Raw genomic sequence first — 22,010 nt, forward strand, 5'->3', positions numbered from 1 at the left:
TTCCTGGAGGATTAATCCTTCTATCATCATGGAATGTTCCTCTGTGATAATTTTCTTTGCTCTGTAGTCTATTAGATTTTGATGTAGCCACTCTTTTTTTAAAATTAGTGTTTGCATAGTGTAGCTTTTTCTATTACTTTTAACCTACGAATATTGAACTTGAAGTGAGTTTCTTATAAGTAGCATGCAGTTGAGCTGTATTTTTATTCATTCTGTCACTCTGTATCTTTTAATTAATATATCTGGACCATTTACATTTAAGATAAATATTGCTGTGTTAGCACTTTGTCCTATTTTGGTTGTGCCCAGCTTCATGGGTCTGTTAGTTTGTGTCTTGCACCAAATTTGAGAATTTTTCAGCCATACTTCTTTAAATACTCTTTCAGCCCCAGCCCCACTCTCCTCTCTTTCTGGGCCTCAGAAGACAGGAATGCTAGATCTTTCATTATTGTCCCAGGGGTCTATAGGCTCAATTCCCTCATTACCTCCACATCTATTTTCTCTTTTTCAGACTGAATGAGTTCTGTTGTTCTGTCCTCGAGTTCACTGAGTCTGTCCTTTCATCTCCACTCTAATAGTGAACCAACCCAGTGAGTTAATTTCTGTTATTGTATTTTTGAGTTCAATGATTTCCATTTGGTTCCTTTTTTATAAGTTCTAGTTCTTTGCTGAGACCTTCTATTTTTTACTTATTTCAGGGAATTTCCAACTGGCAGTCTAATTGCAGATTTAAGATGACTGCTTTAAAATCCTTATCAAGATCCATCTCAGTGTTGGCATCCACCAATTGTCTTTTCCCATTCAAGTTGTGATTTTCTTGGTTCTTGGTATGATGGGTGGTTAATAGCATCCTAGACATTTTTGTCTATTATGTTAGGAGACTTTAAGTCCTATTTAAGTCTTATTTTAGCATATTTAGGGTTAGCACCTGGGTTTTGGCACTCATTGGTGGACTGGTTTCAAAGATAGTTCAGTTTTCAGCAGGTTTGCAGTATTATTTTGCCTGCTTGATTTCAGGTGGTGCTGGGCTTTCTGTTCCTGCTGGTGCTGCCTGAAGGGCTGGGTGTCTCTTTGTGGCAGAGGGTGGGGGTCCCCCAACTGGTCCTCCCACCCCACCCCACTACCTAGTGTCTCTGAGTTGGGGAGGAGAGTCTTAGGCTGCAGGGATGAAGAAGTTTCCTGAACCAGTCACCCATTATGGCTGAATTTCTCACTCAGGCTCAGCCCACACACCCACCTGGGTAACTCCTGTTGGGAAAGGGGAGTTTCAGCCCTTGGGATGGAAAGCGCCTTCCCTGGTGGCTTATTTCTAGCTGGGCTCCTCAGATCCCCTTGCAGGTGTTGCCATGCCCACCAAAGGGACCCCTATTCTTTACCAGGGAGGAGTGAGCCTATCTGCATTCTGTTGCTAGGTCCTGGGTCAGGAAGGACTCTCCTGCTGGATGGTAGGATGTACGTGCCCTGCCACTGTGCTGTGCTGTGGTCCTTGGGGGGAGGGGTGTCCCCAAACCAGCCTGCCACTGTTCAGAGTTCTCCTTTGGTTGTCTCTACCATTTCCAGGGTTTATAGCTATGCTTAGTGGAGAAGAGCAGGGAAACACGGGTTTGTGCCATATTGTCTGGGCCACATTCAGATTGGGCCACATGTCAGCATTCAGATTTTAGTAATATGTCTCTTATTCTTATTGCAAATCCCTCTTTCTAAATGTTGCCTCAATCATTGTAATGTGTGATTTCTGAAGTGATTTGTTACAATAAGAAATATGGTTTCTAATGAAAGATTCCTAATGAAAGATATGTTTTCTAATGAAAGATTATACAATTCACAAGTGTTGGTCTGATTGATAGGAATCACCTACCCATATTTCTAGAAAGGAAAGGGAAGAGAATACCACCAGGAAGAAAAGTCACTGACAGTTTCTCGTGCAAGACCCTGTATAGAGAGCCGCCACTTCTGTGAAAGCAAGGGCATGTATAGCTCTCCTGTATCAGCTTACTGGGGTTGCCTGAACAAGGTGCTTACCACAAACTGGCAGGGTTAAGTGACAGAAATGTGTTGTCTCACAGTTCAGAGGCCAGAAGCCTGAGATCCAGGAGTCGGCAGGGCCATGCTCCCACTGAGGGCAGTAGGGGAGGATCTGTCCCAGGCCTCTCCCAACTTCTGGTAGTTCTGGCTGTGACAGCATAACTCTAATCCTCATGTAGCTTATTTGTGTACAAATTTCCCCATCTTATAAAGACACCAGTCATATTGGATTAGAGGCCCACCCTACTCTGTCACTATCTCTTTGGAACTAATTAAATCATTAATGATCCTATTTCCAAACAACCTCATTCTGAGGACTCCACATTGACTTCAACATATAAATTTTTGTGGGATACAATTTAACTCTAATAACTCACAAGGAGAGAAGCTCTGGGTATTTGGAAAGCTCTCTGCATCATCCATTCTGGACAAAAGCTATCTGCATACTAAAGTCAAAAAGAAATCCTAACCTCTAGAAAAACAGCCACTCTACAAATATTTCTTGAGATTTGACTTTGTGCCAGGCATTGTATACTGGGAATACAGTGTTGAGCAAGATAGACAAGGTTACTCTAGTAGTCTGTATAAATTGGTTTTGTTCAGCCATCCCTGAATCTCAGTGGTTTAAGAAAACAAAAGTATATTACTCACACAAAGTGGGCTGTTGCCTCTGGGCAGCTATCCTCTGTGTAATGGCTCAGGCTCATGCTTCCATAGGAACATGTGCCTTCTCAACTCGATCACTGTCCCAAAGGAAGAAACTGTTGGAATCTTGCACTAGTGATTAAATGTTTCTGCCCAGAAGCGACACACCATAGGTGTACTCATTTCATTGACTAATGCAAGCCTCATGGTCATGCCTAACCATGGAATGAAGTCTTACCTTTCATATTTAGTGAGAATACTGAGTACTTTGAAACGTCTCATTTAATACACAGAAGAGTAATCTTTTTTTTTTTTTTTATGAGAAAAAAGAGATTCAAAGAACCTAAGTAACTTGCCCAAGGTTTCTCAGATAGTACATGGTAGAGGCAGGACTCAAATCTTGTCATCTGACTTTGAGGCCAGGGGGTTTCCCACTATTTTACATTGTTTCTTGGTCTTTCACAATCATTATTAATGGTCATTTAATAGTCCATCAAACTGGTTATTTACTCAGTCATTCCTCTTTGATAATCTTTGTTTTTTCTAATGTTTAACTCTTTGGTCATCTTTGGGCATAATTTGTTTTCTTTGGGATGAATTTTCTAAGAATAAATTTCCAGGGGTAGATTGCAAGGTCATGGAATACAGACATTTGTCCCTCCTTTTTTTGTTTTCTGCAAGGTTTTTGCCAGTTTTCAACAGCATATCATTATATCTTTTTCCTTGAGCTCAAACAGAGCTGACAATATTACCATGGTTAAATTACTTAACCTATTTGAACATTAGTTTTCTCATCTGTAAAATGGTGATGATCATTTTACAGGGAATGTAGATGAAGTGCCAGGATCATTGGCTGGTTGTTTATAATCGCAACAACACTGAGTGTGATCAATGCATTTTTTTTTTCAAATAAGGGGATCTGAAGTGGCTCAGTTGTGGAAAGGGTCTGAACAAGGACCCAGACTGAACAAAGTTAATTTCACCATTGCTGAGCCTTGACCTGCCTGTGCCGCAGCTGTAATGGCAATAAGGTCTTATCTGATCAGTGTATTTGCTCATCAAGGGCTTAGACTGTTCTTTGCACAGAATGTTCTTTACATTTAGAAAAATCTGCCCCTGCTGCTTTCTGGGTCTGGGCAGAAGGGAATTTGCTTTTACATTGATAAGAATACTGTGCAAATCGCTTCATAGTAGGTAAGTATTAGAGTTATAAACTTGAGTCTATTGCCCTATAGTTCATTGCTTCCTCTGTCTTTGGGACCTTTCCCTTAGTTATTACAAAACCTTTAACAGAAAATATTCACCAGGAGTAAGATTAAGCAATGAAAATCACAAGGTTATGAGGCAGTCTAAATTCAGAAAAAGGCTGAGCAATTTGACAGTCTCCCAAAATTTTAAATTCATATCTACCCTCTGAGTCAGCAATTCTACTTTAAGAATTCATTCTGGTTAACTAAGAATAGCCAACCAAGCATATACTATATGGCAGCTTTGCTCAGTATAGTAAAGCCTGGAGAAAGATCTGTCCAGTTGAGGAATGGCTAACTATATCATCCGTACCACATAGCAGCTAAAGAATTAAGTCACTGCATGGACTGATATGACAAATATCTTCAAAATATGTAAGTGAAAAAGAGAGAGCTGTATACCCCAAAGAGAAAGGATGTGTGGAAAGGCCCTGGGACACCATGCAGAGAGAAAGGTCATGTGGAAGAACACCAAGGCACCAGACATGTAAGTACAGATGCCAGCTGTTTGGAGGTTCCAGCCCAACTGAGCCTCCAGGACCCCAGCCCCAGCCACTGTCTATCTGACTGCAAATGCACAAGTGACACCAAGACGGACAAGCAAAAACTGCCCAGCTGGAGCCCCATCAACCCACAGAAATGTGTGAGATAATAAATGGTTGTTCTGTGAAAAAAAAAAAAGAGTTGTAGCACTCTTTAGGAGCCAGCTATGACCTGGGGGCCAAATCTCTGCCTATTGCCTGGTGGGTAAATAAAATTTTATTGGAACACAGCCACACCCTTCACTTATGAATTTCTCTGGTTGCCTCTGAACTACAGTGGACAGTTTAGTAGTTGGGACAGAGACCATATGGCCTACAAAGCCAAAGATGTTTACTATTTGACTCTAAATGTCTGCCAACCCCTAATGTGTCCTGTGATCCTACTTGTGTTTTTCACAAAGGGAGCATGGGGAGAAAGAGATTCATTAACAGATTTGTTTGGGTGGGTTTAGACAATTTTGGGGGACATAAAGAGCAAACTACAGTTAACAGTGAGTATCTCAGAGCGGTGGGCATGTAGATTTTAGCATGGGAGAAGTGGGGTCCTGGAAGTTTTCTCCTACTTTATAGGCTTCTGTGCTTTTTAAATGGTTTTTAAATTTTTGAATTATTTTCCTAAAATCCTCTCTTCCAGTGATCCAGTGATCCCTTAACCACCAGTATTGAATCACTCAGATATTTAAAAAAAAAATATATATATATTCTCCATATCTATCCTGCTGAATTAGAACTGAGAAGAGCTGTGCCCTGGAATCTAATTTTTAACCAGTTCCCTGGGTAATTCTCACATACCTTGAAGTTTGAAAACACTGCTCTTGTCATAAATCTCATAGATCAGTAAAAGATTGCTCAGTGGGTTGTAATGTAATTATCATGAGCTAATCCAGCAAATGTCTACCATGGCAACAGAGCAACTATAATGCTCCCGTTTGTGAGCACTTTGTCTTTCTCTTATTTCACTTAGCCTTTTGCTGATTTATTTCACTTAGCATAATGTCCTCTAGTTTCATCCATTGTTGTTGCAAATGGCAGGATTTCCTTCTTTCTCGTGGCTGAATAATATTCCATTGTAAATATAGATCCGATCTTTATCCATTCATTTATTGATGGACACTTAGGTTGTTTCCATATCTTGGCTGTTGTAAATAATGTTTCAGTGAACATGAGAGTACAGATATCTCAAGGTATTGATGTAATTTATTTTGGATATATGCCCAGAAATGTGATTGCTGGGTCATATGGCAACTCTATTTTAAATTTTTTTTAGTAAACTTCATACTGTTTCCCATCATGGCTGTACCATTTACATTCCTACCAATAGTGCACATGGGTTCCCTTTTCTCTACATCCTCACCAACACTTGCTATTTCTGATGTTTTTGATGGTAGCATTCTAACAGGAGTGAGGTAGTATCTCATTATGGTTTTATTTGCATTTTCCTGTTGACTATTGATGTCAAGCCCCTTTTCATGTAAATGTTGGCCATATGTATGTATTCTCTGGGAAAATGTATATTCAGTTCATCTGCCCATTTTTTTAGTCAGTTGTGTTTTTTTTGTGATTGAGTTATAGGGTTCTTCAAATATTTTGGCTATTAACTCCTTATCAGATATGTGATTTGCAAATATTTTCTCCCATTCTGTAGGTTGTCTTTTTATTTTATTGTTTCTTTTGATGCTTTTAAGTTTGATGTAGTTCCACCTACTGATTTTTGCTTTTGTTGCTTGTGCTTTTGGTGCCACATGCAAATCATTGTCAAGACCAATGTCAAGAAGCTTTTCTCCTTGACAGTAGTTGGGATTTCTGCAATATGAGAAAATACAGCTTTACTGTTTTGCATCCTCAATGCTTCTTGAATTGGCTAGAGATCTTAACTAATGCTTGTAAATTAGAAATTATTATTAATTTAGACTACTAGTATCAGTATTGTAGGTTGTGGGTATTTGGCTAACTCTGTAATGTGAACAGATGCATCTTTACATCAACTGTACTTTTGGCCTGTAACTTCCATGAGCAGACTTTTTTAACCATCTGAAACATTTTAACAATGACTAGACTTTTAAGACATACATGTGTTGCAAATCCAAACCATCCATAACCCTAGCTGCAAAGGACATCATACCCTAAATCCCCCAACTCTGCTTGTACAGTGGCATTTCATTCCCATCAAAACTTCTTTTCCCCCTGGACAGCAGGTAGAAATAGAGTTTCTGGGACATTTCCCTGCTTAAGAAGACTAGTTTGAGTCACCTGATTGCTTAGGCAGGAGGATTTGTCTAGTCCACTTTACCCAGGAATAGAGACTGAGGTGGTTCCCATGGTACAGGAGTTTGGGTTTTAAAACTGGTGGTCCTGGGCAAACTGGATCACCCTACCTGGAACTCCAGAGGCCAACTTGGTCGTAAACAATTAACAAAGGAAATGTTTCTGGTAAAATACTTCTGTGAACTAAACCCTTGTAGTTTGTCCCACACCAGTCACCCCCCAGCAGCCAGGGTTCTATGAGGGCCAGTAATCCAAAGCATTAGGGGACTTGTATTGGGGCAGCCCTCCAACTCCAGGGTGCACACACTAGGGTTTCAAACCCTATGGACAGTTCTTTGGTTTAGGAAAAGCTGGTGGGAAGCCTCAAAACATGGCCCTACTCCTTTCTATGTCTGGCAGGAATGAGACATGATGCAGAAGGCACACAGAGTGAAGGGAGCAGGAGTGGTCATGAGCTTGCCCATCCAGCCCCCTCTGATGTGCTGGCATTGCCAGGTGCCACTTTAATATTATTTCTGCATGTATTGGGGCCTGTTTCTAGTACCAAACCATGTTATTACTGAGGATCTGTACTATCTGATAGTGCTAGTGTCCCTGCTCCTTGTTCTTTTTCAGAAACTGTTTCCTAGCTAGTCTTGTTTATTTTCCCCTATTTATTTTAAGAACAAATAGGGTGGTTTAAAAAACACATATATAACCTGATAATCCTATTAGTACTTTTATAGTAATTACGTTAAATTTATAATTTTATTTAAGGAGAATTGAGATCTTTATGATATTGATCCAAAATATCATCCAAAAATATCATTCATCTTTCCATTTGACTCAGTTTTCTTGTCTGTATAATTGGAGTAATAATACCAGTCTCAGAGGGCTGTCCTCAGAATGAGAAATGCACGTGAAGGACAGCATAGTAGCAGGCAACGTGTTTGGCCACTTCCAAGCATATGTAATTGGGCTTGGTTACTAGACTGTTTGTTTATTTATTATTTTGATATCGTTAATGTACAATTACTTGAACATTATGGTTACTAGACTCCCCCTATTATCAAGTCCCCCCACATACCCCATTACAGTCACTGGGTTACTAGACTGTTCTTAGGTTCGTCTCTCCCATTTGTAAATTGGTGATAATACTATCTGCTTCATAGAACTGTAATGAGATCAAATGAGATGAGGCATGCAAAATATTCAGTGTACTGCCTGGAATATAAGTGCGTAATGGGTATTTGCTGTTCTTCTAAAACACAGGCTATCATAGAGACATGTGACTTAAAGCAAAAAAGCTTGCCGGGATCCACGTTAGGTCGAGGGCTTTCATGTTTGACTCGTCTTTCCAAGAATCTTGTCTAACCGTTGATCGCCATGCCTGATTTTTCCCCGCGCGTTTGGGAAAGCGGCAGGATTAGAAGCTGCGAGGCCAAGCATCTGGGTCCATCGCGAGACTCAAGGACTCACACCCACCATCCGAGCAGCGGCTCTGCCACGTATCATTCGTCCTGCTCTAGGTATGGGAGGAGGCGAGGCCAGGCCGGGCCAGCTCCCGAGCGCTCGTCACGCCTGAGGACCGCCCTTCCGCGGCCGGAGTTACTGGTAGCGCGGCGCCGGGGTTGCAGAGCGCCGTGACGCTAGGAAGGGGCGGGGCCGAGCACATGCCCGGAAGTCCCGGGGGGAGGGGTTGTTACGTATATCCGGCGAGTGGCTGGCGGTCCCGGGTGCTGTTGGGCTGTGTGCGCTGAGGGAGGGTCGAGGCCGCCCGCCGCCGCCGGAGGAACGTTTAGCGCTGTGAGTCAGGGGGCCGCGGTGAGGCAGCCGGGGCCGGAGGGGCTGGGGCCGACGGCGGGGAGTGTCGGGACGGAGGCCGGCGCAGGGGGGGGTTGTGGGGGGAAGTGACACGCAGGCGGTTCTGTGGGGCCGCGGGGCTGGTCTGGGCGGGGACGGGCCGACAAGACCGGGTCTGCTCCGTCTCCTGCTATGCTCTAGGGTATTGGGTCGATCTGCATTCCGCTGGGGGTTTTGCAGTGCTGGGCGGGATAACAGTTTTCTTGTTTCTACTGTGCGCTCCAGTTTACGAAACGGTTTCGCATACCCTGTTTCGGAAGAGCCTCACAGCCCTCGGTGGGGTGGGTGGGAGACCTTGATTATCCTTGTTTTACAAACTCGGGGACTAGGCTCGCCAAGGAACAGTGAATTGGCCAAGGCCCCAAAGACAGCAAGTGTGAGGGTTGGAACTCGTTCTCCTGGCTCCTAGTCCAGGACTCCCTCCTCCCCTTCAGGCTCTGTGTTGTCTGGTATCTAGGGTCGAACCCCGTATTTTCTCCTTCCCCCCTCGCTTTTTCCCCCCCTCTTAAGTGAGTAGAAAATAGCCTTCGTATGCATTTGGTATGGGTTAATGGTATCTTCACGATTCTAGTCGAGAGGTCAGGATTATACTTGTTAGGGTAGGCACTAATTCTCCCTTGCTCTTGTCTTCTTTCTTTTTTACCTCAATCTGCTTAGGTTGTGACCGCGGGGTTATGGAGCTTTGCAGTGGAGTTCACCTTTGATATTTACTCTGCAGCTAAGCAGTTTCGTAGTTAAAAGCCGGTCTCCTGTTACCCCAAATCTGTGTGGAATTGTGTGTCAGTGTTGCTCTGAGTTTTGAGTTTGTATAAGAAGTCATGCATAGATTCTTAATGGCTAATGATCATCAGCCTAGTTTCCTTTTATTTGAATTAGTCCTGACATTTGCAAATTTTAGTTTTGGGTACTTCGGCAATGTTTTTGTTGGTAGTTTAGAGCCCTTAACTCTTATAAGAGTACTCTATTTGTGGTTAAGGACCATAAGATTGTAGCGTGGATCAAAGATAGAAAATAGAATGCTAGTTATTAATATATCATTCAAAAGATGTAATGGATTGTAAGGAAGAAAAACTTTCTAACATGATCATCTTTGTGGTTGGTGGATTAAAGGGAGTTATATCTCTTTAAAAGCAGTATTGTAATTTGGATTTGACTTTTATATATTAACAGGAAGAGCTTGTCTTTGACAATAAGAGGAGTGTTTAAGTCCTGGTATTGTCACCTTTTCAGCTGAGCAGTGTTGGCTAAGCCAGCTAACGTGAGTGTTAGCATCCTCATCTTGTTATTGAAGCCAAGGATGCCTTCTGGGTAGGGTTGGTTTGAGGGTGAAATGAGATGTGTGTGCAGGCGCTGTAAGCACTGTAAAACTACTCATGAAGGGGTACAAATCCTAAAATCTCAAAGATGAAGAGGCCATAAAAGTCATTTCCTTAATTTGGGTGGCAATACAGTGCAACTCTTTGGGTCCAATAAGTTTTTTTATTATTTTTTAACGTCATCTTAAGAGTTTTTTCAAGCACACTCAATAGATCGTTGTGGAGGAAGAAGTATAGGACTTTTAAAGCAGGAATGTCAAGGAAAAATAAATTGGAAAATCAAAGTTGTTCACTTTCCATGAAAAATTCCTTGAAAGTAAGTTTTCCCTTGTCACCTTCAGAGCATTTGTCTTATTGGGAATACTTCTAAAATGATGAATACTTCTAAAACTTTACAAAGAGTCTGTAAAGTACTGACTGCAAACCAGTGTAGTACAAATAAATATATGTTAGGTTCTAAAGGAGTGATCAGAGTGGGTCTGAGTAGTAGACTGAGAAAAGTAGGGAAGGATAACTGGTTGTGGGGTTTGCAGACAAGAGGAACGTTGTTCTTTTACTTACCCTACTATGGAAACTTAAGCAAAGGAGCTTTGTAAATATACTTAAGTAATTGAACTTTTTAGAGTATAGACTGAATTTCCAGACAAAACTATTATTTATCACACTAAATGTGGTCTTTCTGCCAAAACATATTTTGATGTTATGAAAAGGACAGAAACCCTCATTTATTATCTCTCTATAAAAGCTTTTGCCCTCAGTCTTCACTCCTACCCAAGCTCCCAAACTTTATTTGGCCCTGCATGGTAAGAGCCATAGAAAATAAGCATTATGCAGTCCCTAAAGTTTATAGGTCAGGCCATAGGTCTGATTTTAAAAACTCCTAGTAATTGGACGAAAAGGAAATTTAAAATATACCCCCTCCCTTTTTCAACTTCTTCATTTAGCATTCTTTGAATGAAGACTATAGGTAGGTTTTTGTGGATAACTTTTAGAGGCCACTAGTAAAAATAACTAAACTTTTGTTTACTTTTTTAAAAAACAAAAACTTAGTGAAAGTTTTGTTTGATAGTGGTTGGTCACATCTAATAAAAACCCTTGTGTTCAGATGCTCTTATTGACAGAAGAGGAGTGAAAATGGAGTAATTGTCCTTTTTTCTGTATAAATCTGAGATACTGAGACAAAAGTTCAGTGTGACCAGAAAATGTTGACTTTGAAAAACCTTAACATCCACCACTGGCTTTAGATCCTACCTTCTTAACTTCATTCAGTCACCAGTACTCTTGGTTATTACCACTGTATGTAGACCTTTTAGCTTTGGGTCATCTTTTGTTTTTTTTCCCTATGGGAAGCAGTGGGAAAAGTGGTGTTAATATCACTACTAATTAAGGTATATGTCTGGCTAGGAACCTACTGCTATGCCCTGAGTTAGTATTCATATTTAAAGAAAATCCATATTTGTAAAATGGGTTAAGCTTGATTGTTCACATTATGAAAGGATTCTCATTTCTTCATAGCTCTCCAAAACAGTGGTATTGACTCTTTTTTCAAGTTAAGATGCAAGGGGTGGGGGCTGAACAAATACTAAATAAGAAAAAATAGCATTGGTAAATGTAGCAGGGCCAATTGTGCCAACCAATAGGATTTTGGTGACTTTGTTTTTTATAGCTGTTTACAAGGATGGGTTAATATGATTTTCATTCAGGTTAATATGTGTCTTTCATTCTTATTTTCTGCTTAGTGCATCAATGTGACATTTTGATCCAGATTTTTGATGGGACTGATTTCCTAGAGATTTTGCTAACTGGTAGACAGCAGTGGTATATCTAGGGAATGTGAATGAGCAGCTGCCTGGAGGAGTGAGTCACTTAGTAAAAGTGGAAAGTGTATCTTTAACTCCTAGTTCTCTTTCATAGATTGAAAACTGTTCAGAAAACCAGGAATTTGTGCAGTTCTGAGTACCTCAGAAACTTCCTTCCTGTCTGCAAAATCCTTTGCTTTCTTACACCCTAAAACATGGGACTATACATTTGCATCAGGGCTAGGGAATGAGGGCTAACTTCCCTAGAACTGTGCTAACATTCAGAAAGCTAATGTTTGCCACTTTCTTATTTCATACAGGTAGTAAGCATTAATAATGTCTTTCATCTTTGAGTGGATCTACAATGGCTTCAGCAGTGTGCTCCAGTTTCTAGGTAAAGCCGTTTCCTTGAAATATATCATAAGTGTCAAACTTTGTACATTTCCTCCAACAATTTAAATACAAGCACCCTTTGGTATATGTGGAGGGCAAAATTATGTCAAAGTTTTTTTCTCTTTTAGGACTCTACAAGAAATCTGGAAAGCTTGTATTCTTGGGTTTGGACAATGCAGGCAAAACCACTCTTCTACACATGCTCAAAGATGACAGATTGGGCCAACACGTTCCAACATTACATCCGAGTAGGTTTGAAAATACCAGGTGATCTTTTGCCATTTGAAGGTCAATGTCAGGGTTGGAGGATGAATCCCCAGTTGATGTGGTTTTCTTTCATTACTCAGGTCCCAAAAAAGCTCACTTGAAAACATACCCTCTATGACACACACAGGTCACATACTCATAAATCTAAACCTCTGGAACTTCATCACTGTCTGTCCTCATTAGTCCTGTAAAGAGACACATCTCTCATATGTGCTTCTAAAGAAGCAGCACACACTTTGGAGAAAAGGAAACTGGGCTTTTTAGAATAATTTAAGAATGTTTTGCTGCCCTTGTAACCTTTTCTTTACAAGATGAAAACTTCATTAAAGTATGCATTTCTGTTGGCTTACACTGCTAGCTGGGCCTTGTTGGATGAGACTCTTATTTCTTTACTTTGACAATTTTTCAGCATCAGAAGAGCTGACAATTGCTGGAATGACTTTTACAACTTTTGATCTTGGTGGGCATGAGCAAGGTAAGAGATGGATGATTCAGTGAAAAGATGGTATTGGCTTATGGTTCATTTTGTGCCCCTCTTTTTATTTTTTTTAAGCACTGTGTCATTTTACCTTTTAGATTGCTTATACTTAGCACTGAGATCTTACTACTATAATAAAGTTATTTTATTCACTTATTATATATAAATAATTTCAAACTTGTTAAAAGTTGAACAGAGAATTCCATTTCTTTATACCTTTTGCCCAGATGTATGTCTCCCTCTCTATATAATATATATTAATATTTATTTTTCCTGAAACATTTTTTAGTTCATCTTGCTCTTTTACTCCTTAATTCTTTGATGCATATTTCCTAAGGATAAGAATATTCCCTTATATAATCATAATAGTTTACCAAACCCAGGAAGTTTTATTTTTATCTACTCTATAGTATATATTTCTTTTTTCTTAATTGTCTCAATAACCTGCTTTATTGGGTTCCTCTTGAACAAGGTCCAGTATACTATCACTTATCAAATTTAATCATCTTTCTCTTATATCCTTTATTTAGTGGAGTGTAACTATATAGGAAATTGTCATTATTTGTACATAATTTCAAAAGGTGCATTGTCAAAGCTTGTAGTGACTATTTGAGACCACTCTAAATTGATAGTTTGTATATTCTATACATTTGGGGCAGGTGGTGGAACATTGTCTTCAACATTGTTCTCAGTGCTTTCTGCCTTAACTCAGTTTTGCCAAACTCAGGTTTAGTTCCCAGATTCTTATCAGGAGTCTTGTATGTGTTTTAAAGATACACAAATTGGGGCATCTTTTTCTAATGGACACTCACTTTACATTTGGCAAGAGTAGGCCTAGAAGTAACATTTAAGATGTGGGAATAAATTTTCTGGGAAGGTAGAAAAAAACTGTTGGAATTATGTCAAATTTACTTATTTGTTACTTAATTGAGTTGAGAAGTTTCCTTTTTGAAGATCGTATTAGGTTGAATCTAATGCAGTTTTTCAAAAGTATAGTTAAAAAAGTAAAATAGTGGTAATGTTAATTCAGCCAAATAATTTTAGTCAGTAGGCTGAGAAGTGACCCAAATGATTTTATAGTCAGTGATTTCATTAACATATCACATTTATTTAATTCATTTAATATTTATTTCCTACAAAGTCATATATGCAATATAATCACAACACATAAAATACTTGTGCAGAAAAGAGATTAAAAGACAGTTTATAAAAACATCAGCAGTAGATGTGTTTTGGTGAAGAATTATAGGTTATCCTGTTCCCTTTTTTCTATAATGAGCTTGTATTGTTTTCATTTGGGTAGGGAGGGGTGTATGGTATCTTTTCAGTTTCAAAAGGATTTGTAACGGCTTACAAATTTAAATTCGGTGATAATACATATATAGGCAGAACCAAGACCATCTGGAGAATGCAGAATGTGTAGGTGTTTTTTTAGACACCTAAACTAGGAATTGTGTGTTAATTTAGTGCGATAAATTAGCTTTCAGGTTTTGATAGAGGTAAGAAAGGAAATGTGTTTATGTATATATATTTGAGGAGCGTTTACTTAACTATTTTTTCATAGTAACTTAGCTACTGTTTTACAGAAGCTACTAAACTGCTATACAATTAGAAGTTCCTTTTCTTTTCTTTCTTTTTTTATAACTTCAAAAATCTAACTTACAGAAGTAGTCCAGGCTCCATGTAACAAACTCAGTATACTACAATCAGTATATAAACATGGAAAGTAAAAGTGAAAATTCCCCCAACCTGTCTTTCCCAGTCTCACTCTTCAGAGATAACCATTTTTGACTGTTTGATATAGATGCTTCAGTATTTATCCCATTGAAAGGACTGGAAAAGAATGGCTTAAAAATTATAATTAAAGCATTGCTTTCCAAACCATTAGCACTTCATGTCATAAACAATAAAAGTAACAGGGCACACTGGGTTAAATACAGGAGACTGAGGTAATTGGCCTGAAATCATCGGTCACCTGTCAGGCTCAGTATCCCTGAGGGCTGAGGCAGGTGAGTGTGTCAGTACACTTACACATTGGTTAGTTAGGAACTGACTTTGGGACTAAAGTTATGTGGACAGTAATTTGTGTCACGATATGTTAACTCAAAGGTTGCAAACTAAAATGGACTCAGGGGCAAGGTAGGTTATTTAAGTGGGTGAAATCAACTGGTGTAAGACTAGGGAGTGGTGGAAACTGGCAAACTGGGGAGCCCAGACATCATGTTGAAGGAGCAGCTCAGGTCCATATGATTATTGGCTTGTGGGTAGGTAGACATGGGATGCCAGATGTTGCATTTTTTCAGAAAATCAGGCAGAAAACCTTGATTTTTCAATTAAAAAAAATCAGACTTAGTTCAAAAGTCAGACTTCGTTTTGACTTAATAATGGCTAGGACTTGGAGAATCCATATGGAGTTTAGTGCTATTGAAACATGACCAAGATTTGCCCACTTTGTAGACCATTAGTTTGTTTCAAAATAGATGTTTTTTTTATTGATAGAACCACAAACTTTGTCTTTTAGCACGTCGGGTTTGGAAAAATTATCTCCCAGCAATTAATGGGATTGTCTTTCTGGTGGATTGTGCAGATCATCCTCGCCTCATGGAATCCAAAGTTGAGCTTAATGTAGGTTTATATTTTTCTCTTTCTTGGCTTCTTTTTCTTTAAGGAATGTAGCTCAGTAGTGCCAATACTTAATCATTCCAGATAACATTTGATGAAAATCCTAGTTACAGGGAGCAAGTGTTCTGAAATCTAAGGCATGGCTTTCAAATATGCTAAGGAAACTCAGCTGGAACTTGAGTAAAATAACTTTGTTTATATCTATCATAGGGTGACTATGTCCAGTTTTCCCAGGACACTCCCCAATGTATGCCAGTTTTCCTAGCATAATTAATGTCTTTCCCTTTCTTGTATCCTGTGTGGTCACTCTTTATGAAGTGTTGGAATACTGAAATCTTCAAAGAGATATTAGAGTTCTTTACATTTTTGAATCTGCATTCTCAGGTTGTGCATGCCCACCCTTGTACTGAATGACTTGTCAGACCTTAACAATCTGTTCTCAGTCGTCACTTTTGGTCATGTGCAGCATTTGATTCTATTAAGGACTTGATTCAAGTTTTCTCCTTTCTTAACATTGAATTTTTGGCTTGACAGTTTTTATAACGTTGCCTTTATTATAAAAAAACTGCTTCATCCCAAGTCTCTTCTTTCTCTTTGATTTATAACTCTCTGCATTCTGTTCCTAGCAATTTGAACCTGTTTCAAGTTTATGTGTATGTTTCTTGAATATACAGCTCTGGTCTTATGTAGAATCACCTATAGGGCAATCCTCTTTATCTCTTGGCTCTGACCACTTTCTTTGAGCTCCCCTTTACATCTTGGTTTTGGTGCTCTCTCTGGCTGATAATTCTCAGAGTCTTTCACAAGCACCTGTTCCCATGCTTAGCCCTTAAATCTTGGTGTCCCCAGGGAATATACTTTGTCCCAGGTTGGTCCAGGCTACTGCCATTCCTTTATCTGCCACCCACATGCCAGCAACTCCCAAATGGATTTCTCTTGTTTTAAACCACTCTTGACCTCCAGCCTCATACCTGCTAGACAACTCTACCTACCAATGATCCTCCCTACCACTACTTTTGCTGTAGATTTTACCACCATCCTGCCCTGTACTGTAATGCTAGAAGGAACTTTCTCAGCCTTGTCATTGCCCTACTTAATACCCTTTACTTGATCTCTATCACCTTTGGGATAAAATCCACATCTTCTACATAGCACAAAATATCTTTAATGATCTTTTCTTTGTTTATTTCTTCAGCTTATTTTCTCTTGCTTCCCTTGAACTACATTCTTAACAGTGAGAACACTTTGTCCTTCCTTGATTATGCAGAAGTCGCTATCCCTGCCTGGCTTTCTCCCCTTGCCCTTTACCCCTTCTTGAAGTTAAATTTCAAAATGTTGTTAAAGAGATCTTAGAGTTCAGGTATGACCACATGTAGAAAGCTCTCGATGACCTCTCAGACAGTAAGACTCTCCACCTTATCAGAGTCTGTAAGTTTTCTTAGGTTGTTCCCACCAGACTGTGAACTTAGATGGTAGGGACCTTGTCTTATTTCTTGGCAAACCCCTACACAAAGCAAAGCATCGGACACGTAGTTGCCACTTTGTTAATATTAATGAATGAATGACAGCCTTCCTCTGATTTTGTGTAACATTTCCGGGAACTTAAGATGGTCAAAGGATATCCTGCTTCATCCCTTCTACACTGCTTTCCTTTCCTAGCTTTTCCTGTCAGTGAGAACTGGATTCCCAGACTTGAAATCTCTGCCAGCTTTGACTCCTCTTTTGTCTGTCTTATTCTTTGGATGTCAGTCTCTTCACTTCTTTCTCCAAAATGCCTCCTACGCTATTCATTGTGTGATGCCATTTTAGGCTAGATTATCGTCTCTTACATGAGCACCACAGATGGATACTATTTAGATTCATTGTACAGAAGTATATATTCTATCCAATAATTTCTGGATTTGGAGTCTTTAGGGTCAACTGCAGCGACCTTGTTAAACTGGCACCATAATGTTGGTCATCCTTTCCCATCGTACTTACTATACATGACCGTAAGTGCTTTGATCCAGCCAGGCTACTCTATGTAGTTTTCTGAATTCTTCCCCCACTCTAAAGCCATTGCTTATTTTCTTCCTTCTTCCTTCCTGCTGTTTAAATCCTTTCCCTCCTTCAGTGCCCAATTTAGGTTCCATATCTTTGCTCCGACTTTTCCTCAAACCCACATTGCCATTTTACTTGCCTGAATGTCTTTTATTATTTATAATCTGTCCCCCTCCATAGTGACACTTAACCATCCACTTGGCTTGCTTTGTCAACAGATGTATGACCACAGAGTGAAGATCCCTTTAGGGATATGTCCCAGAGATTTGTCTTACTCTTCCTTTTGTAGCCCTCTCAGCACCCAAGATAGCTCTTGGCACACATCAAGCACTCAGTGCACACTTGGGGAGTTCCCATAGTCATGTTTGAGGCTCTAGCCAGAGCACTCATTCTCCTAAGACTGTACTTCGTGGATAACCTAAGGATGGTCTGGCTGAGTGATTTAGCTCAGAGTTAAGGTTGGAACAATTCTGCTGCCTTGTAAATAGCCACAGTGTCAAGTTGCAATTAGTCTGAAGCCAATAGGGGATTTTTACTTAGTTTCAAGGTAATTTTTAAGGGCTTTTTACCTAATGTTAAAAGTATTATATAATGTCAAGATTAACTTTTAGTTAATTACTCTGGTATAAAGATGACCTGATTTTCACTTGTATTTGGTACCTTGTAGACAAGTGAACGTCAAAGTTGTTTTCCTTATCTGGTGGACTTTTATAGATTCCTCACTTAATGTTCCTCACTTTAAAAAAATTTTGTCTTTAGGCTTTAATGACTGATGAAACAATATCCAATGTGCCAATACTTATTTTGGGTAACAAAATTGACAGGACAGATGCAATCAGTGAAGAAAAACTCCGTGAGATATTTGGGCTTTATGGACAGACCACAGGAAAGGTAAGAGAAAAATCTTCAGAGGACATATTATAAAGGAAAATCACAGCTTTTAAACCATTCATGTTTTGCTATCTAGCTGTTACTTGTCTTTCAAAAGTTTAACTGGGTTTAGGATTTGTGTTACTATGGGTAATTTGTAGACTCTGAAGATAGAAGCATGTTCTGTTTTTACATGTTTTCTGTGAAATGAGATTTTCCTCAGAAATGTAAGGATGAAGGAAATCAGAAAAAGTGGACTTAAAATTTATAAAATTTTGTAACCATCTTTCAAATCCAGTTTTGAGAAATCTCTTGAAAAGAGCCCTTCTTAGCCAAAAATCACTGCTTTTTGGACTGGAGTTCAGGTTATGAGGAGTGACTTTTTATGTTACTTATCAAGCATTCAAATCAGAGCACTGGGTTATCCTCAGTGCTCCTTGCTGAGGGAGGTAGGACTGTTATCCCCATTTTGAAGATGAGAAAACTCTGAGAGTGATTTGTTCAGGTCTGTACAGCAGTGATAAAACCAGGAATAGAACCTGAGTTCCAGCCCAGTAGCTGGAAGGAGAATTCTATTGTAGAAAAGTGTGCTTATGAGAGAGAAATTATAGATCAGCTATAATTAAATAGGAATCCTGGTCTTTCAGTTGGGGTTTTGGCATATTTAATCTTAAAATTTTTCCTTTTCTGGGATCTGTGATGACTTTCTGAGTGTTAAATATGGTGCCTTAGTCTTGCCTCTTCTTGGTTATCTATTTCTAAAAATGCTCCCTTTAATTTAGTGTCTCCTCTTCTCCATGTGTGTGACGCACACATGAATTCTTAATTTCTACCATGTAACCTGTTACTAGTGTATGTTTCTGAATGTTTGTGTTAATGAGAGATCCTTACTTCTAAAAAGTCCCGGATTTCTTTTGTTCACTAAAGAGTTTGCTGGTTCTGTGGGTCCCAGGGGCCTTTTTGTTGGCTTGCTGTCATAACTTTCCAGATAAATGTTGGGGTGTTCAAAGAGCTCTTCACAGAGATAAGCTGGAAGTAGAACTGTGCAGCTTATTCTGTCCTGAAAGCATGAAGCCCTCCTATATAACTGTGGTTAATCCCTACTAGATTTGCTTTTGAGAAATGGAGGAAGTAATGTTTGTGACCACCCTTGCAAACTTTCCCACCGGGGAGACACTCACAGGCCTTTTCTTGGTTTTGCCTTCTTAGGGGAACGTGACCCTGAAGGAGCTGAATGCCCGTCCCATGGAAGTGTTCATGTGCAGTGTGCTCAAGAGGCAAGGCTACGGCGAGGGCTTCCGCTGGCTTTCCCAGTATATTGACTGATGTTTGGACAGTGAAAATAAAGAGTTTTACTTCTCTGGACTGATCCTATTCACAGCTTCCTCATGAACTTTTCTAATAGGACAAGGAAAGCTCTCCAACCATGTGTGGCGTTGAGAAGCCAAGAGTCTCTGTCAGCTCTCTCATCGCCCAGTGGTGACATGTGCTCTTCTCCACACTGTTGGGAGGTAATGCTGCCCCATGTGCTGGTGCAGGTCAGCATCCCGGGACTTGGAAGCTGGCAGGATTTGCCGGGGAGAGCTGTGTGCCATCATGGGGCACCTGAAAAGAAAAACACGTCTCACCACTGTGGTTGATTTCAAAAGAAAGTGATTCTATTTTTTAAAGAAAGTGTTGTTAATGTAATTGGTGTCCCAACTAATAACTAAGTTCACAATTTACTTGGTCCAGAGTTTCCTATACTTTTTTTTTTAACTTAGTGAATGGCTTTTAGATACTTCATAATAAAATTATGCACACACATTGGAGGCCAGAGCTCAGTCAAGTAAACTTACTCTTGCTGAGCAGGTTGGTGAGAGAAGTGCTCCCGTCTCTCCACCTGCACTGTAATAGGTGGCACTGCCTCATGCACAGAGAATTTGGGAAGGGCAGAACCCTAGCCTTGCAGTTGCAGCAGTTTCCCACTGTGGTAAGCTAGGGTCGTTCCACACCACGGAGCGTGTTAAGAGTGGATTGTTCACAGAGAAGGGGGGTTAATTATGGACTCGGTTGTTGTTGCTGTTATTTTACTTATACAGTTACACATTTCTTTACGTTTATACTGCCATGAAACTTCATTTCTCCCTGCAGCATCTTTTTCATCTCTAGTTATAAAAGTGACTTTCACCTCATAAGAGTTGAGAACATCTCCCATGTTGTCATATACTGCAGGTGTGTCTCAGTTACTTTTGCACAGATTCTAGGGGAAATTTTTCTGAATAGGAAAGTCACAAAGTTAATAGCTTAAGGGCTCTTAATCCTCTGAGTTGAGAGCTTAGAAGTTTGGTACTTGTGGAATTTGAATCGGGGAAAAATTTACTCTGGGCTTTAAAGTTTCCATTTGCAGAATTTGATCTCTCGGACTGTTTATGAGCTCTGTTTTTTAATTGAAAATCAATTTTTTTTGGTATGTAAAGGTTAACATCTGTAGCTTTTCCAGTTTTTTTTTTTTTTTTTTTTGGTATACAGTTGCCTTTCTTCATTCCAGAAATAAGCTGGAGAAACTCTAGTCCAAAATCTTTGTGTAGAGTATTCCTTTTGAGCCAGTATCACTTGTCAGTAAGGACCTAGTATAAAAGCCTCAGAATCCCCCTGTAGTATGATAAGGATTATTTTTATAGCATTCCTTAATGCATGTTTGAAATTGGATTTTATGATCTTAACCAATATTCTACCCTTGTAGTAAAAGATAAAAGAATAAGAGATAAGATGGGAGTATGTCTTCATTTTAAATGAAGATTAGAGGTAATTTCCTCAAAATTGAATTTCCTCAAATTTGCAAATTGTGATGATGGTGTTTATTTACAGAGGATTGAACTAAATTCAGTGGACTCTTGCTTCTAATGTGAGGGTAGGGGAAGTGTGGATAACATTCTGGGGGTGAGGGTATTGTTCTTTAGTTGGATGTCTCATTGTTAGTCTTCAGTACTGACCTGTTGGGAAAACAGACTTTTTCACTGCAAGGCACCAAACGCAGAGGCTCAATGAAGTATAAACCTGGGAAGAGCATGCTTTTCATTCATTAGCAAGCATAGCTGAATTAAGACAAAATTTTTAGTTTGGAAAGGGGTTAAAGCATTAAGTGAACAAATCTAACGGTGGATGAACTAGGTAGGTAATTTGCATACTCTTAATTTCCTTTGGCTAGAGGTAACCCATACTTCTTTATCCAGAGACATGAGAAGTATGATGGCTTCCAAGTTAGTTTTCTTGGTTTTGTGCTTTTTCCTATTTGTCCCTAATCACTTTGTAGCAGCCTAGAAAACTGGATTCTACACAGGGCAGCTCTTTGTGAAAGTGGCTTATTTTGGCTACTGGAGAAAGAGGAGATTCAAAAGTCAGCTGGCACTAGCCTATTTCTTGCCCCACAGAAAACACTGTTCCTATAGTAAAACAGTGGAAAGAAGCTGCTGTGAGGAGCTTGGCCCCTAACAGTGAAGATCAGAGCTTTTGTACAGAACTCCATGAATTGATACTTTTCATTCCGTTTTATCAGAGTGCATTTATGTCCTATTTCAGTCATTTACAGAAGACAGTCAATCTGTATCCTAAGCATTTTAATAAAAAGTTAAACTTGTTATCTCATTCCTTTTTTTTTTTTGGCATTGGTTTATTAT

The 22,010-nt window shown here is 39.5% G+C and overlaps 1 protein-coding gene across 6 annotated transcripts; it reads left to right on the forward strand.

Moving 5' to 3' along the window:
- The first annotated feature begins 8,369 nt into the window (after positions 1 to 8,369).
- On the forward strand, positions 8,370 to 21,971 carry SAR1A (secretion associated Ras related GTPase 1A). Of its 6 annotated transcripts, none has more exons than XM_017646246.3 (7): positions 8,370 to 8,509; positions 12,002 to 12,075; positions 12,203 to 12,322; positions 12,751 to 12,816; positions 15,341 to 15,444; positions 18,241 to 18,372; positions 19,561 to 21,971. In XM_017646246.3, the coding sequence occupies exons 2-7, from the start codon at positions 12,018 to 12,020 to the stop codon at positions 19,675 to 19,677; spliced, it is 597 nt and encodes a 198-aa protein (XP_017501735.1). In that variant the 5' UTR covers positions 8,370 to 8,509; positions 12,002 to 12,017; the 3' UTR covers positions 19,678 to 21,971. The 6 variants fall into 6 exon arrangements, with proteins under 6 accessions (XP_017501735.1, XP_073097010.1, XP_073097011.1 ...); XM_073240909.1 differs by having other exon boundaries at positions 8,408 to 8,509; positions 12,203 to 12,341; XM_073240910.1 differs by having other exon boundaries at positions 8,509 to 8,527; positions 12,203 to 12,341.
- The last annotated feature ends 39 nt before the right edge of the window (positions 21,972 to 22,010 follow it).

Source organism: Manis javanica, chromosome 7 (genome assembly GCF_040802235.1).
Source record: "Manis javanica isolate MJ-LG chromosome 7, MJ_LKY, whole genome shotgun sequence".
Taxonomy (NCBI): domain Eukaryota; kingdom Metazoa; phylum Chordata; class Mammalia; order Pholidota; family Manidae; genus Manis; species Manis javanica.